Genomic DNA, 13,884 nt, shown 5'->3' with positions numbered 1-13,884 from the left:
CCATTATGTTAACTTATGCTCATATTTAATTTCATAGACTATTTGACACCATCCACTAAGAATAGCATTTTAATGTTTAATAACGCCATAACTCACCTCAGATCTCACCTCACCTCTACCATTCTTTCACTGACCTCTTGATCTATAGATACATCAAGTCAAAGTCTTTATCAACAAAAATGACAGTAAAATCTAAGACAAAATATAAATGGTTCTACACTTTTATACTTAACAATTCTACCCAGAAACTCAGCAGTGACATTTACCCCCACCCCGGCCCCAGTAAACAGCAAACCCAGCAACTCAGCCAATACAACTCAAGTGTTTCTAGATCTACTTCTCCCATCTATTTCTGAATCTAAACCTCTTCTCCTTAACATGAATATTAGAAGTATATGTAACAAAATCCAATACAGTCATGCATATCGCAGCATACTCCCCTGATATTATAGTTACTAATGAAACCTGGCTAAAGAAAGATATATTGGATAATGAAGTCACCCCCTGTATTTAATATCCTCAGGCCTGATAGGAAAAGCAAACATGCTGGTGGTGTTGCCGTTATCTTCAAAAAACGATGAGAAAAAAAACTCTCCCTGTACAGATCTTGAAATTTAATGATGCAGAAATCAGCAAAAGAAACTGTCTCTGTATATCAGCTACATACATTCCACCTGGTAACAACATTTCAACAGCAGATTATATCCTGCACTGGATATCTCACCATAGTCAACAAGAAATTGTTAAACTAGGTAACCGCAATGTAGACTGGCTGCTGATTAGCAATGACATTCATTCAAAATCGATTAACTTATACAGCTTTAGACAGCTAGACTCAATAAAGATGTCTGCCATTCTAGTTTAGATTTTATTCTTGTAAATAAATAAAACAATTTCAAACATTTGGATGCCTTCTAGACACACTAAGGGATCACCTTCCCACCCATGCAATCAGAAACTACAATATCCAATCCAACAAAACACTTTTATCAGTACATTAATACAGTTTAACTGGAACGTATTAAAATCCATTCCACTCGATGCTGCCATCTCACATTTTAATGAAACTTTTATAACTAGTTTTAACAGTCTAGCACCTGTATGAATAAAAAACTAAAAGCACATCATGCTTCAAAGGGACAAAGCCTGGAAAGAGTAACATAAAGGCACAACCCAAAATATATTTTGTGCATTTATTCATCTCAGATATCTCACTAAGGACTGCATTAAAATGGATAAACAAACCTGTATAACCTCAAATATAAACTCCAAAAATATCCAAGACATTTTTGGTCATCATTAAATAAACAAACACATTCTGGCCAAACCACCATGCCCTCTCCTTCTACTTGTACTTCCATTGACTCAGTACCACCTCAGTTCAACTCCTAATTTATACAGACCATAATAACTCTGATTAATGTTTGTTTGTGTCTTTCGGCTTTTCCCGGTTAGGGGTCAATTCACCTGTCCCCCCACCCATCTTGTCCTAACCAGTCACATTAATTGTATTTCCTTTCAAGAAAACTTCTTCTGAAACAAAAAACAGCCTCTTTACTTGCCAACCACCATCCAAATAAATACCTTAAAACAGCAGCTGATGCCATGGCTTTCAATTCATGCTGATAAAGTAATCCATATCTGAGAAGTTTGTCCCATCTATCTGGAAAAAATTGTGTCACATCAATAGGCCTTTCCAGCTGTAGACCCACTGCCATCCTATCCCATCTATCAAAAGTACTAGAAAAATGATTACACTCATAACTTATTTGGTACATTAACTCTAACAGCCTTCTCTGTAAAACCCGGTATGGTTTTTGACCTCACCACAGTACTACCACTGCTCTCCTCAACTGAAACAGTATATTAAACTAACACAGGAATGATGGCAGCCTGGTATCTTCATTATTCATAGATTTGCTAAAAGCATTTCACACCATAACCCATCAATATTTTCTTACTGTACTTTCTTACCTCCATCATACCCAGCTCTGTCTCAGTTCCATAGCTGTCTGACTAACAGGCAGCAAGCAGTCACTGTCAGACATCCCACAAGAATCAGTATTAAGCCTCTTATTCAACATTTTTATAAATGAACTACATACTGCCACCCACCTCATTAGCATCTTTCAATACGCTGATGACTTAGCCACTATAGGTGCAGTCTCCATCCTTAGCAACACTTCAGGGCATCACCCAGAATTCTTTCACTTCTAATGAACTTGGCTAAAAGATGAAAATCTACTTTTAAATGCTAAAAAAAAAACTTATGCTCTTATGAAACTCGATAGGTTGCAATAACCTCATCAGGCAACACAACTGTGTGTACGTATTGACAATAACCTTAAATTTGGCTAATACATATTGCAAGTCATTAAAAAAACACATCAGAATCCAGTCTCCCTCAGTAGAACCAAAAACTTCCTCTCAGACAATGCAAGACTAGCGCGAGCATCTACTTACCTTTTTCTGCCTTACTATATGCCTCACTTACTCTTACAAACCTAAGTGCTACATTTAAAGCTAAACTCTCCACCTGTTACAATAAAGTAAACAAATTTCACACCAAACTTACATTGCAGAGCCCTGAAACAATTAAAATAGCTTGAGAAAAAACTATCTAACAAACTCACAGACTATTACTGCACACAATCTTGTATATGCACCAGAAAAATGTCCACTGCTAAAAGACACCCTGCAGCACTACTGTCCAGGTACAGACCTTTGCTCAATCAATACACTCTTACCAATCACAACATCTAATAATTCTGTAGGTAACTCACAATACTGCCATTACGTATCTAAGCTCTTGAACACCATCCCGATATACTTAAAACATATCATGAAACTCTCCACTTTCAAGCCTGTACTAAAACAATACCTAAACCACGTGTGGTTGTGTACATGCTTCTCACCTTTATCGGCTCATATCCTAAACCTTTATCATTTCTATCCTCTTTTACATAAAATCCCTATCTACCGCTCCTCCTCAGTTACCTTCCAGTCTTAATCCCTAATTTAAATTTGTTTCATTCTGCCATTCCCACTTTATCAGTCTCCTTCAGATCCTCTCCAGCACTCAGTTATAACCATGTTCTATGTCAGTGTGTACCTTAGTGTTCTTACTCCCACTATCTAAAACACAGCGGCAATACAATGTCCCTCTCCTTTTCAACCTTTAATTATTATTTACCTACCAACTAATGTCTCACACACCTCACCTAAATTTTATTTATTCCTAACATCTATACTGTAACCCTCCTTAACTATATAAGTCATATCTAATGTCTGTTTGTCACATGTATTGCAGGTGAACTGTTTACGTACTAAATGTTTTGTACATGGAATTCAATATCATGTCGCCGCAGAGAAAACAATCTGTTTTATCTTCATATAGTGTTACTACAGAAGAATTACAAGCTCATATCACGATGTCTTAAGAACTATGTCTGTAATGTATTTTTGTAAAAACATGTTTTGCCATGAGTATCTTAAATATATCAGTTGGAGCTTGACTTCCCAAGCTTCTGCTGAAAATGTTTTTGCCCGGTCAGAATTCCTAGTCAACAAAGAAAAATAAATGTTATATGCATATGTTTGACTCTTCTTATATATGATGTACATTAAGTAATGCTATTGTTGTTGTATTTCTGACAGACATTGATGAATGCCACATCTCACCAGATATTTGTGGACATGGCACATGTGTTAACACTCCTGGCAGCTTTGACTGTGAGTGCTTTGAAGGCTATGAGAGCGGCTTCATGATGATGAAAAACTGCATGGGTAAGGGATGCCAAGCTGAATTATGAAACAATTGAAACAATTATAGAATACCCAATCTGTTACACAAATGATTAAAATGATCCATTTCCCAGGCATGTGTGTGAGGGTGTGTGTGTGTGCGTGTGTGTGTGTGTGTGTGTGTGTGTGTGTGTGTGTGTGTGTGTGTGTGTGTGTGTGTGTGTATATATATATATATATATATATATATATATATATATATATGTGTGTATATACGCAAGCACGTACAAGCACATGTTGTGGGGTTGTGGTGGACAACTAGCAGTACTAATGGGAACAAAACATTTCAGACATTTGTCTCCTGTGTTTTTGTCAATTTGTTCTATTCATTTCTCTACTAGACACCAATGGAGTCACTGAATTTGCAATGTCTGTCATGAAGAAGTTTTATGTTTGTATCCCAATTATGAAAATACAGTCATTTGTGTACAGTCTGAATTTAAACTGAAACTGTACTTCCTTTTTTAAAGGTGGGTTTGTATTAACTGAATGTTTTCAAGATGTGCCATTTTCAGCCTTCTGAAGCATGTGCCCATTTGTAAGTAAAACTGAAGTGGGACTGCATCCAAAGTTCACATTTCTGCTGTGCATTGTTAACTTACGAAAATGGCATAGTTCTCATCTGCATAGCCGGCCTTAGGCATAGGCCAACTAGGCGGATGCCTAGGGCACCGCTGTAGCAGGGGCACTTTTCCAGCATTTATTTGGTGTAGATAGACCAGGATGGGGGCACCAGATAGTGTGGTAGGGGATGCCATGGAGCCCTTTTGCCTAGGGCACCAGTTGACCTAAGGTCGCTCCTACTCATCTGATTGTTTCTGTAGTGGTTACTCGGTCCTTGGAAAATGCAGTAGAAAACAAAATGCTTTGCTCCAAGTGTAAACATTACATGCTTTCTTCATGGTCTGGTTGCTGTAAATCTGAGCAGCAACTCATTAAGGTTCCTTGTTTTGTTTTTGTTTTGTATTTTTTTGGGGGGTGGAGGTTCACACTACAAAAATTATGTCTGGCCTTAGCCCCCTAGTGGTCTTCTCAATGTGTTCTGAAACTTCAGCCAGTAACAGTTGGGCACATAATGATATCTTAATGCTATTCCATTCAGTTTGATTTTTATGTTTCATTTTCTCATGGCATTTTTGTGCAATTGATGTCTGTTCAGAGTGGACCTCAGACAGATCTTTATGTACAAATAATGACCTCTTCTGCTAAACTCATACCCCCTGTTGGTGAAGTCTTACTGTAATGTTGTAGAAATACTTATTCTAAAAGTAATTGTACAGAGCACTGAAAACTAGAATAGCTTCCACCACTGTGAATGAGTTCCTGGTTCTGTGGACTAATGCTAGCAAATAAAAATAAACCTAAAATGAAGATTGCAGATGTATAAAATATGATGATGTTTCTGTATTTTATTGTAATCCCTAATTCACCATTTATGATTATCTGTCTTTATCTTTCTCTCTTTATCTCTCTCTGTCTCTCTTTCATCTTCAGGGTCCATATTATAATCTTGACCGCTTAGCTTGTCGAACGCCGAAATGTCAACAGCTAAACACCGGAAGCTTAAAATCATGAACAGCCACTTACGTGAATTTTTTCATTGAGAAAGAATTTTCTTGGCTGTTATCGGGAATTTGCCCTTTCCTCAATGCAGAGTGATTTCAGAGTTGGTATGTGGGCAGTGTGGGGGGCACAGCACCCCACATCAGGGGGGATGGTGGGCAAAACCCCACACTTTGTTAGGGTTTGGAAGTTTATTTTAATTTGTGATGGCCAAGCAAATTCTTTCCTGATGAAAAAATTTGCGTAAATGGCCATTTGCAGTTTTAAGGTTTCACTGTTTAGCTGTCGACATTTCGGCGTTCGACAAGCTAAGTGGTCAAGATTCTAATATAGACCCCATCTTCATATACACTTTTAATAAATTATTATTTTTCTGCACATGCTTTGGGTCCTAGGAGCTCTTCCAGATCTCTTTTCATACCTCTTTTTCATCTACCATTAAATCGTACCCCTTTCCCCTTAACAACAGAGAGGTCACTGAAATCACAGTATGCATTGCTCTGCTTGCTGTTAACTGTCCTTACTGTTCTGATGTTTGATTGTATTTTCCTCCTTTTGCAGATATTGATGAATGTGAAAGGAACCCCCTTCTGTGTAGAGGTGGCACTTGTGTGAACACAGAGGGTAGCTTCATGTGTAGTTGCCCCCATGGGCATGAACTCTCTCCAGATGGTGACTCTTGCATAGGTAAGTTCTTTTACACATCTCAGGTATATAATGGTGTGCTTTTGTATAGGAAAAGCTTAGCGAAATGTTAAATGAATGGTGCCACTACTTTCTACCCACTTAGTATGTTTCAGTAATAGACTTCTTGCAGTTACAACATACTGCTTTCATTCTTTATGTTCTTTGCCAGCTACTACACAGTACAACATTTTCTGTAAATTATGATCTAAATTGCTATCTTAACTGAGAAAAATAACAGATGCAGGATAATTGACCAGCCATTTTTAGCAGTTTCCAAACAAGAGGATGGAGGTGCTTCTGAAAACAATGCTAAGTGAGCAGAGTTCTGATCCAGACTTCTTGTTTAAGAATTGAAGACATTATATGTTAAATGTATGATTAAATAAAGATTCTCTTAGAATGCAGCTATTTAAGTGGCTAGAATAATCCGCATGAAAATGTTTTAATCTCCAAAGATTTTTTGGCAACCTAACCTACCTTTGAGAAAACAAAAACATTCCTGCTAGTTATATATTTATCGTGCAGCAGTTTTGGAAGCATTATGCTAGACTGGATTGTCCAAGGTCAGAATCCAGTATGTTCTGCTTTTTCTCCTACCCACATTCCATCAATCACTCTTTTTTATCTCGTCCACCACCAGTAATTCCTACTCCACCCCAGGCAGCACAGCACTATCCGTAGTATTTATAACAGCCCCAGTATCACTGGTAAGACTGTAGCCAAAGATAGTTTGATTAGCTCTGGTTCACTGAGCTGAAAGATATTTTTTGTTTATACTTCACTTATTTTCATCTTTTCATGACATGCTAAGGCATTGCGTGGTGCAGTGCTACAGCAGTTAATGTTGTCGCCTCACAGTAAGAGTTTCTTCTGGTTCAATTCTCAGCTGGGGTGCCTTCTGTGCAGAGTCTGTATGTCTTCCCTGCATCCATGTGAGTTTCCCACCACATTCCAAAAGACATGTGTCTTCCTGGGCCTCTGCTGAAAATAGGCTCTGTCCTAGTCAGACTTTTACGTTCAACAAATGTTAAATAAATGAATAAAATAAATAATGCTAAAACAAATGCTTTTCACAATTATTTGTTTATGGTGCATGGTGAAACGTCTTGCTCAGGATTAGACAGTTTTCAGAAATGTATTATTAATCTGTAATTGTTGATGCATTACAAGCCATGGAAGCTGGATGTTTTAGGACAGAAATAATATACCACAGAAATAACGTCTTCCTTGTATCCAGGATGGGAAACCAAAGACTGTAAATTGTAAAACAGAACAAGATTTTATTCAGTATGCAAAAACAGCAACACTCATACTCCTTGCATGTTAGGAACTGCCTCCTTCAGGCTGTTTAGCTGCTTTGTACCTGTCATGTGCAGCCATTAAACAGTACACAGTCATCACATAAAATAAGACTGCCGTAGCGCCAGTATTAAGCATGTTGTCAGTATAAAAGTGACAGTTGCAGATAGTCATTAATTCATTGAATTTATGAGGTAATATACTGCACGGGTTCATAGGTTGTTGCTAGGCCAACCACCATTAGAGCCCTTACAAGCCTAGTCGAACATCACAAACCTTTTTGTTCCCAAGTATCACGGGTGTCTATGCTGGGGGGGCCATGATAGTAAGGGGTAACTAGCAATTTGTAGGGGGGGGGTGTTAGTATAATACTTTTCCTATTGATGATTTCTGTCCCTAAGGCACTTGCAGGCTGGACGAGGGTTAAATTTACAATTTCCCATCCAGTTGTTAAGGTTTCATTTGAACTGGGTCAGGGATGAACTTTGTTTTACATTGATGTGGAGTCTATTCCATAATGCAGAGATCCTTTGGAACACATATCTGTCGCTGCAGCATGTTCTGTTTATGTCACAAGAAATGTTCATATCCCTGAATCTAGTGTTTATGATACTGTTTGTTTAATGCATGTGCAACAGATCTATGGAGACATGCGTGAATGGGTGTACCTTCGTTGAAGGTTGTGCGTCAGGGCTGGCAACTCAGCACGTAAAAATCTACTGCCAATCATTAGTGGACCAGAGTTCCGCTGTGGCGACCCCTAACTGGGAAAAGCCGAAAGACACAACAACTTCTGTTCCTATTGTAAGTCTTCCCAAGGACTCAGAAAGAACCCCAGCACTCACATTAGGAGCTGTGGTAAAAACGGGACATTCAAATGTTGCAGCAATTTGCTATTCAGCATCACATTAGCCGTAATGAGGAAAGAAATTCATTATCAGCTAATTTGCTTTAAGTTTCTGAATTGCTGTTAGCTACTGGTAGTGCTAATCAACACCCTTCTGTGGTAGTTAACACTAGCAAAATTGAGGTCAAATGTATGGCATTTAAAACTTTTTAAAGCCTACTGTTTGAAAAATCTAGTTCGAGAGGCCTTCAAGTAAGTTTACAACCATATGTTAAAAATCCTGATGAAAAATTGATGCTTGAATGGCAAGAAGACCAGCAAATGTCTTCATTGATGTTTGTTAAGGTCTGATGTTCTTTTTATGAGAGCAGAACAGGAGATTTGATTATGGAAGTGAATCAGCTGTGTGACAAATTGAAACCTTATGAACAAGAAAAGGTTTATCATGAATAATGTTTGCACCTAACTAAGGAGTTAATAGTGGTTGAGAAGGATTTGAGAACCCGGACGACTAAAAAAATTCAGAGAGACTGCAAAGATTATAAACATGGTGAACAGTTTAATAATCAGAAAATGGTTAAATTCTCTGAACAGAAAGAACACCCCACAGTATCAGTGAAATGTAAGAGGAAAAAAATCTGTTTTGAGGAAAGGGGACTGTACATGTCAGACATTAGCTGAAGACTCCTCTTCAGTTGTGGATACAGAAACAGGAACACCTTTAGTGGTTCCATCTGCCAAGAAGAAAAAAAATGACCATTTCCCTTTAGGTGTTACAGAAAGGCTGGAAGAAAACAACATAAGCGAAGCATCCACCTTAGAGACATTGCTGCAGCTGATGGCTCCCAAGTAGTAGATACCGGGAATGTTCATAATATTTCTTCTACCCATTTCTCCTCTTCTGAAGTTGAATTACTTAATAAAGGTTTAGGTTTTATACCCTGTTATTTGGTGCCTGAAGAGCTTTTTACCCAGGATTTGCTTTCCTTTTGAAGATTATTAAACCTCAAAGTGTTTTTTTTTTTTCATGATAAGGACACTAATAAGGATGTTAACCCTCCCATGTGTTGCTTTAAGCAGTTCGCTTTTACACTACCTCCAAATAAGAATGTGACAGCTTTTCAGCAACAGGTTTTGCATGGGTTACATTTTGCAATATGGTTCTAATGTTAATATACACTTAAATAACTTGTCTGTAGCCCAAAGGCAAGCAATGTTTAAACTTCAACAAAATAGGGAGCTGGTTATTAATTCAGCAGATAAAGGGCGTGCAGATGTAGTTTGGGATTGGGCAGTGTAATGTTGCTGAGGCCCATAAACAGCTGTAAGATCCTCGATATTATCAGAGAATGTTTTTGGATCCCAACCCCATGTTTAAACTTGAGATTGACCAATTTTTGGAGCTAGCCATGGATGCAGGTATCATTTCTAGGGATGTGGTGTTTCATTTAATGGTACAAGATCTGGCCACAAGCAATACTTTTATTTACATAAAAATTCAAGATCCAGCCACAAGCAATACTTTTATTTACATAAAAATTTCAATCAACCTCCAGGAAGACCAATTGTGTCAGGTAGAAGTGCTCTTACTGAACCCTTATCGGCATTCCTTACCCAATATTTGAGACCATTATAGAGCATGATATGGTCACGCATACAGGATACTACTGAAATTTTGAATATCATTAAGGACATACAATTGTATTCTGGGTGGTATTTGTGTACTTTGACTATTTCGGCCCTTTACACCAATATTCCACATTGGGCCAGTTTGATGACCTTAGAGTATAGCTGCTTTGTATAGTCCTGGGTTCAATACATTTTTGATATGTCTCACTGAAAACGTATTAAACAAAAATATTTTTTATTTTAAAGAAGGGTGTTATCTGCAGCTAAAAGGAATGGCCATGGGGGCTTCTTTTGCCTCCATTTATGCAGATTTAGTCATAGTATATATCGAAGAACAATTTATATATGATTCCAATCAAAATATTTTTTATACAATCCATGGACATTTGGCATCGATACTTAGATGATTGTTGGTTGGCATGGAGTTCTAATTTGGTATATCTAACTGCATTTGTGTAATATCTTAATGAGAATAAGTGGAGTATACCCATTACGGTTCATTATGATTTAAACTGAATCACTTTTTTGGTTGTTTTGATTAATTTACAGGAGGATGGGACTTTGGGTACTCAGGTTCATAAGAAGCACCCACAATTTAATAACCTGTTATATGCCAGTCGTTGTCATCCCCGGCACATTATTAGGAATATTTCAGACTCCCAGTTTATGTGGCTTCAGTGTTTATGTTCTTTGGATGAAGCTTTAGGTAAACATAAAGATGACCTAGTAAAACGATTTTGTAACAGGGGATATAAATATTCAGATGTGCTTCATTTTAGAGATACAGTGAGCAGAATCAACAAGTCTGAGTTCTTACAATACAAATCTAAACATTCAAAAACTCCGCAGTTAGACTTGTGACCAACTATGGGAGTAGCACTCTTTGTTATGGAATTGATACAGGAGTATTGGGGCATTTTGACTTCTGGTGATGCTGTGTGGAATTTGATCCCTTCTAAATGTCTTTTTTCTACAGAAGAAGTAAAACGTTAAGTGCATGGTTTAATAATTATAAGATAGTTAATCAAGCAAATGTTGGGCCCAAACAGACTACTTTGGATGGTCACTTTTTATCAGGTTGTTAGCCCTGTGGACACTGCAGTTTTTTGTAAATATGTTGGTAAAATGAAGCAATTCACTTCTTACTATACATCTAAAGTGTTTGATATTTATGTATTTGGCAATTACCAGTTAGACTGGGTCATTTATCTGGCTATGTGTGCGTGTCATGTATTTTATGTTTAACAATCTTCCCGACCCTTTAAACTACGTATTTCTGAACATCTCAGTGACATCAGATGTGCACGTTCATCAAATGCATTATTTAAACATACTATTAGGCACCCTTCTCCTGGAGTTAATTTTGTTATTATTGATACGATTGTATTTGATAGAAAAGATAAGTCAGGCTGACATCATATTTTGAATCATAAAGAAAAAAGGTGGATTATTAGGTTAGGGGCCCTGTTTTCACCTGGACTTAATGAGGATCTGTGAGTTGCAACCAGTGAGATGGGTTTGTTGTATATTTATATTGTAGGGGAAATGATTGGTTTGTTGTTTTTTTTTTTTCTCTCTGCCTCTGTCTTCCATGGTTGTTTGCATTAAATACATTATTGAGGAAGAAGCTGACTTTTGTATGCTGGTTTATTGGATTTTGACTGTAGTTAACACTGGTGGCCCATGTATGACATTGGCAGAGGACCTTCCCTCATTCACTCTCCCACACTATACACATTCGAGCATACACATACCGCACACCTCATACCTGACCCTGAGTTGTCAAAAAGTCCCCAGTGTCTCCTCTGATGTTTTTTCCTGCCTTCATGAATCACAGATGATTCGGTTCCAGTCAGTCAATAAATCCAGTCATTAGAGTTTTATACTTTTTATCATATAGAAACTGTATTACAATGCTAGACCTGCTGCTCTATTAACATTTTAAGTGCCTCAGAGTCACATTTCAAATTTCTCCCTGGTATCATCTATAGTTCCTTTCAACTTTACCAGAAAGCCTTACCCCACATGGACACAGCCCTGTCCCTCTCAACTGTTCCTGATGAACAATCTGATTTCTCTATAAGTACCCTGTTCCTCTCCTTTGTAACACAATCTGTTGTACGCTATGAATAATGCCCAAGACCCTTACTTCATTGAAACAAAACCTTGCTGCACTAACTTCTCAGTTTTCATAGTAGCTTAATGCTATTGTTTCCTGTGTCAAGGGTGCAGGATTTGAAGTCATAGGTTCATAGGTTCATAGGTTCATAGGTTCATACTAGGCTATCTGCCCTAGGGCATTTATAAGCCTAGCCAGAGTGTGTTTGGCTTTTGCCACCCATTTTAAATTAATTTTGCTATGCCCTTTTTTCGAGGTTAGTATACTGTGCCACTGTCTAACAGTGACACAGAAGTGATACCCGGGGTAAACCTACGATCTCCCATCCACTTATCAAGATTCCTCTTGAAGAGAGTCAATGAGGGACTCTGCCTAACCTGGACTGGGATTTTATTCCAGAGTGAAGGGAGCCTCTGGGTTATGAATCTGTCCTCCAGCATGTCCTATTTATTTCAGTGCTGAGGTTCAAGTCTCTCGAGTTTAAATTATTTTCCAGGTTTATTTCACAAAGATCCCTAATATTTAGTGGTGCTGCACAGTACTAATGCTTTTGTGAGAGGTGAGGGTGTAGGGTTTAAATATTTATCAATGTCTTTGCCTTTAATGCATGTTATTAAGAGCGTCACTGGTGTCTAGTGTTCTCACCAACAAAAATCATCTTTTTCTTTTTTTTAAGTGCATTTAAGGCCAGGTATACGGAGTATTTCCGATGTTTATTGTTCCCCCTCACCCTAAGCGCCATTAAAACACAATGTTTAAAGTCACCCTGATGCCTAGTGTTCTCCCCTGACCCGCATTGTGCTTAAGTGCCTTTAAACGTGATACTGAAGATTATTTCTTGGGTCTACCGTTTCTCCTGACCTACTTTGTCTTTCTTTTCTTTTATAACTGCCTGTCAGGCATAATATCTTGGCATCTAGTGGTGGTTGGTGCTCAGGACTATTATCTGAAATGAGAGGTGGGAGGGTACAGGGTCTGAGTGTTTTTAGTGCTTTTAGAGTACTCTAATTAGAGAGTATCCCTGCTGTCTAGTGCCCCCTTGACCCACATCATCCTTATTTTTTTTGTTCTAAGTGCCTTTCAGGCACAATATTAAAGAGATATTCCTGGTAGCTAGTGCTTCCCCCTATCCATGTCATGTTGAATTGCTTTTCAGTCATGAAACTAAAGAGATATCCTTGGTAGCTTTTGCTTCTGAGTAGGCGATATGCTACGAAGTAAAGCTGGAGTTTTTTGAGGCGTTCAGTGTAGGGCATTTGTTTGAGGCCAGTAATCCTCTTTGTGAGGTACATCTGTGGCCTTTCCAGCTGCTGCAGATGTCTTGTGAGGTACATTCCAAAAGGGGCGTTGTACTCTATAATGGGTCTAATGAGTGATGAGTAGAGGGGAACAATGACCTCTTTTTTCCTGGATGAGAACTATTTTATTTAAGTGCTGTTAAGGCATGATGTTAAAGCATTATCCCTTGTGCTTAGGACTTCCCCCAACCCAATGTTGCATTATTTGCCTGGTATTCTGGGGAAGTATGGAGGTGTGACAGATTCCCCCCACACACACACAAAAACAGATTCACACATTCATGCATACACACACACACACACACACACACACACACACACACACACACACACACACACACACACACACACACACACACACACACACACACACACACACACACACACACACACACACACACACACACACATATACACACACACACACACACACACACACACACACACACGCATATAGACACACACACACACACACACACACACACACACACACGCAGACAACCCCTGATACTATCTGTCTGTTAAACTCCTCGGCACGTACCTCTGCCATGGAAGATGAACACAAGCGTTTGGCTGTGCTCATTAACAAGACTGGCTGTGCAAATGCCTTTTGGGACAAGCACATGACTAATTAGCAT

The 13,884-nt window shown here is 38.4% G+C and overlaps 1 protein-coding gene across 1 annotated transcript in view; it reads left to right on the top strand.

Moving 5' to 3' along the window:
• The window catches only part of FBN2 (fibrillin 2), a 2,449,070-nt gene that overhangs the window by 1,503,876 nt on the left and 931,310 nt on the right, over positions 1–13,884 (top strand). Inside the window, exons 26-27 of the mRNA XM_044060803.1 lie at positions 3,658–3,786; positions 5,929–6,054. Coding sequence (XP_043916738.1) covers positions 3,658–3,786; positions 5,929–6,054 — 255 coding nt within the window. The remainder of the gene's footprint in view (positions 1–3,657; positions 3,787–5,928; positions 6,055–13,884) is intronic.

The sequence above is a fragment of the Protopterus annectens genome, chromosome 2.part0 (genome assembly GCF_019279795.1).
Source record: "Protopterus annectens isolate FY-2018-M chromosome 2.part0, PAN1.0, whole genome shotgun sequence".
Classification (NCBI taxonomy): Eukaryota; Metazoa; Chordata; order Ceratodontiformes; family Protopteridae; genus Protopterus; species Protopterus annectens.
This window is presented reverse-complemented; position numbering and strand designations above follow the sequence as displayed.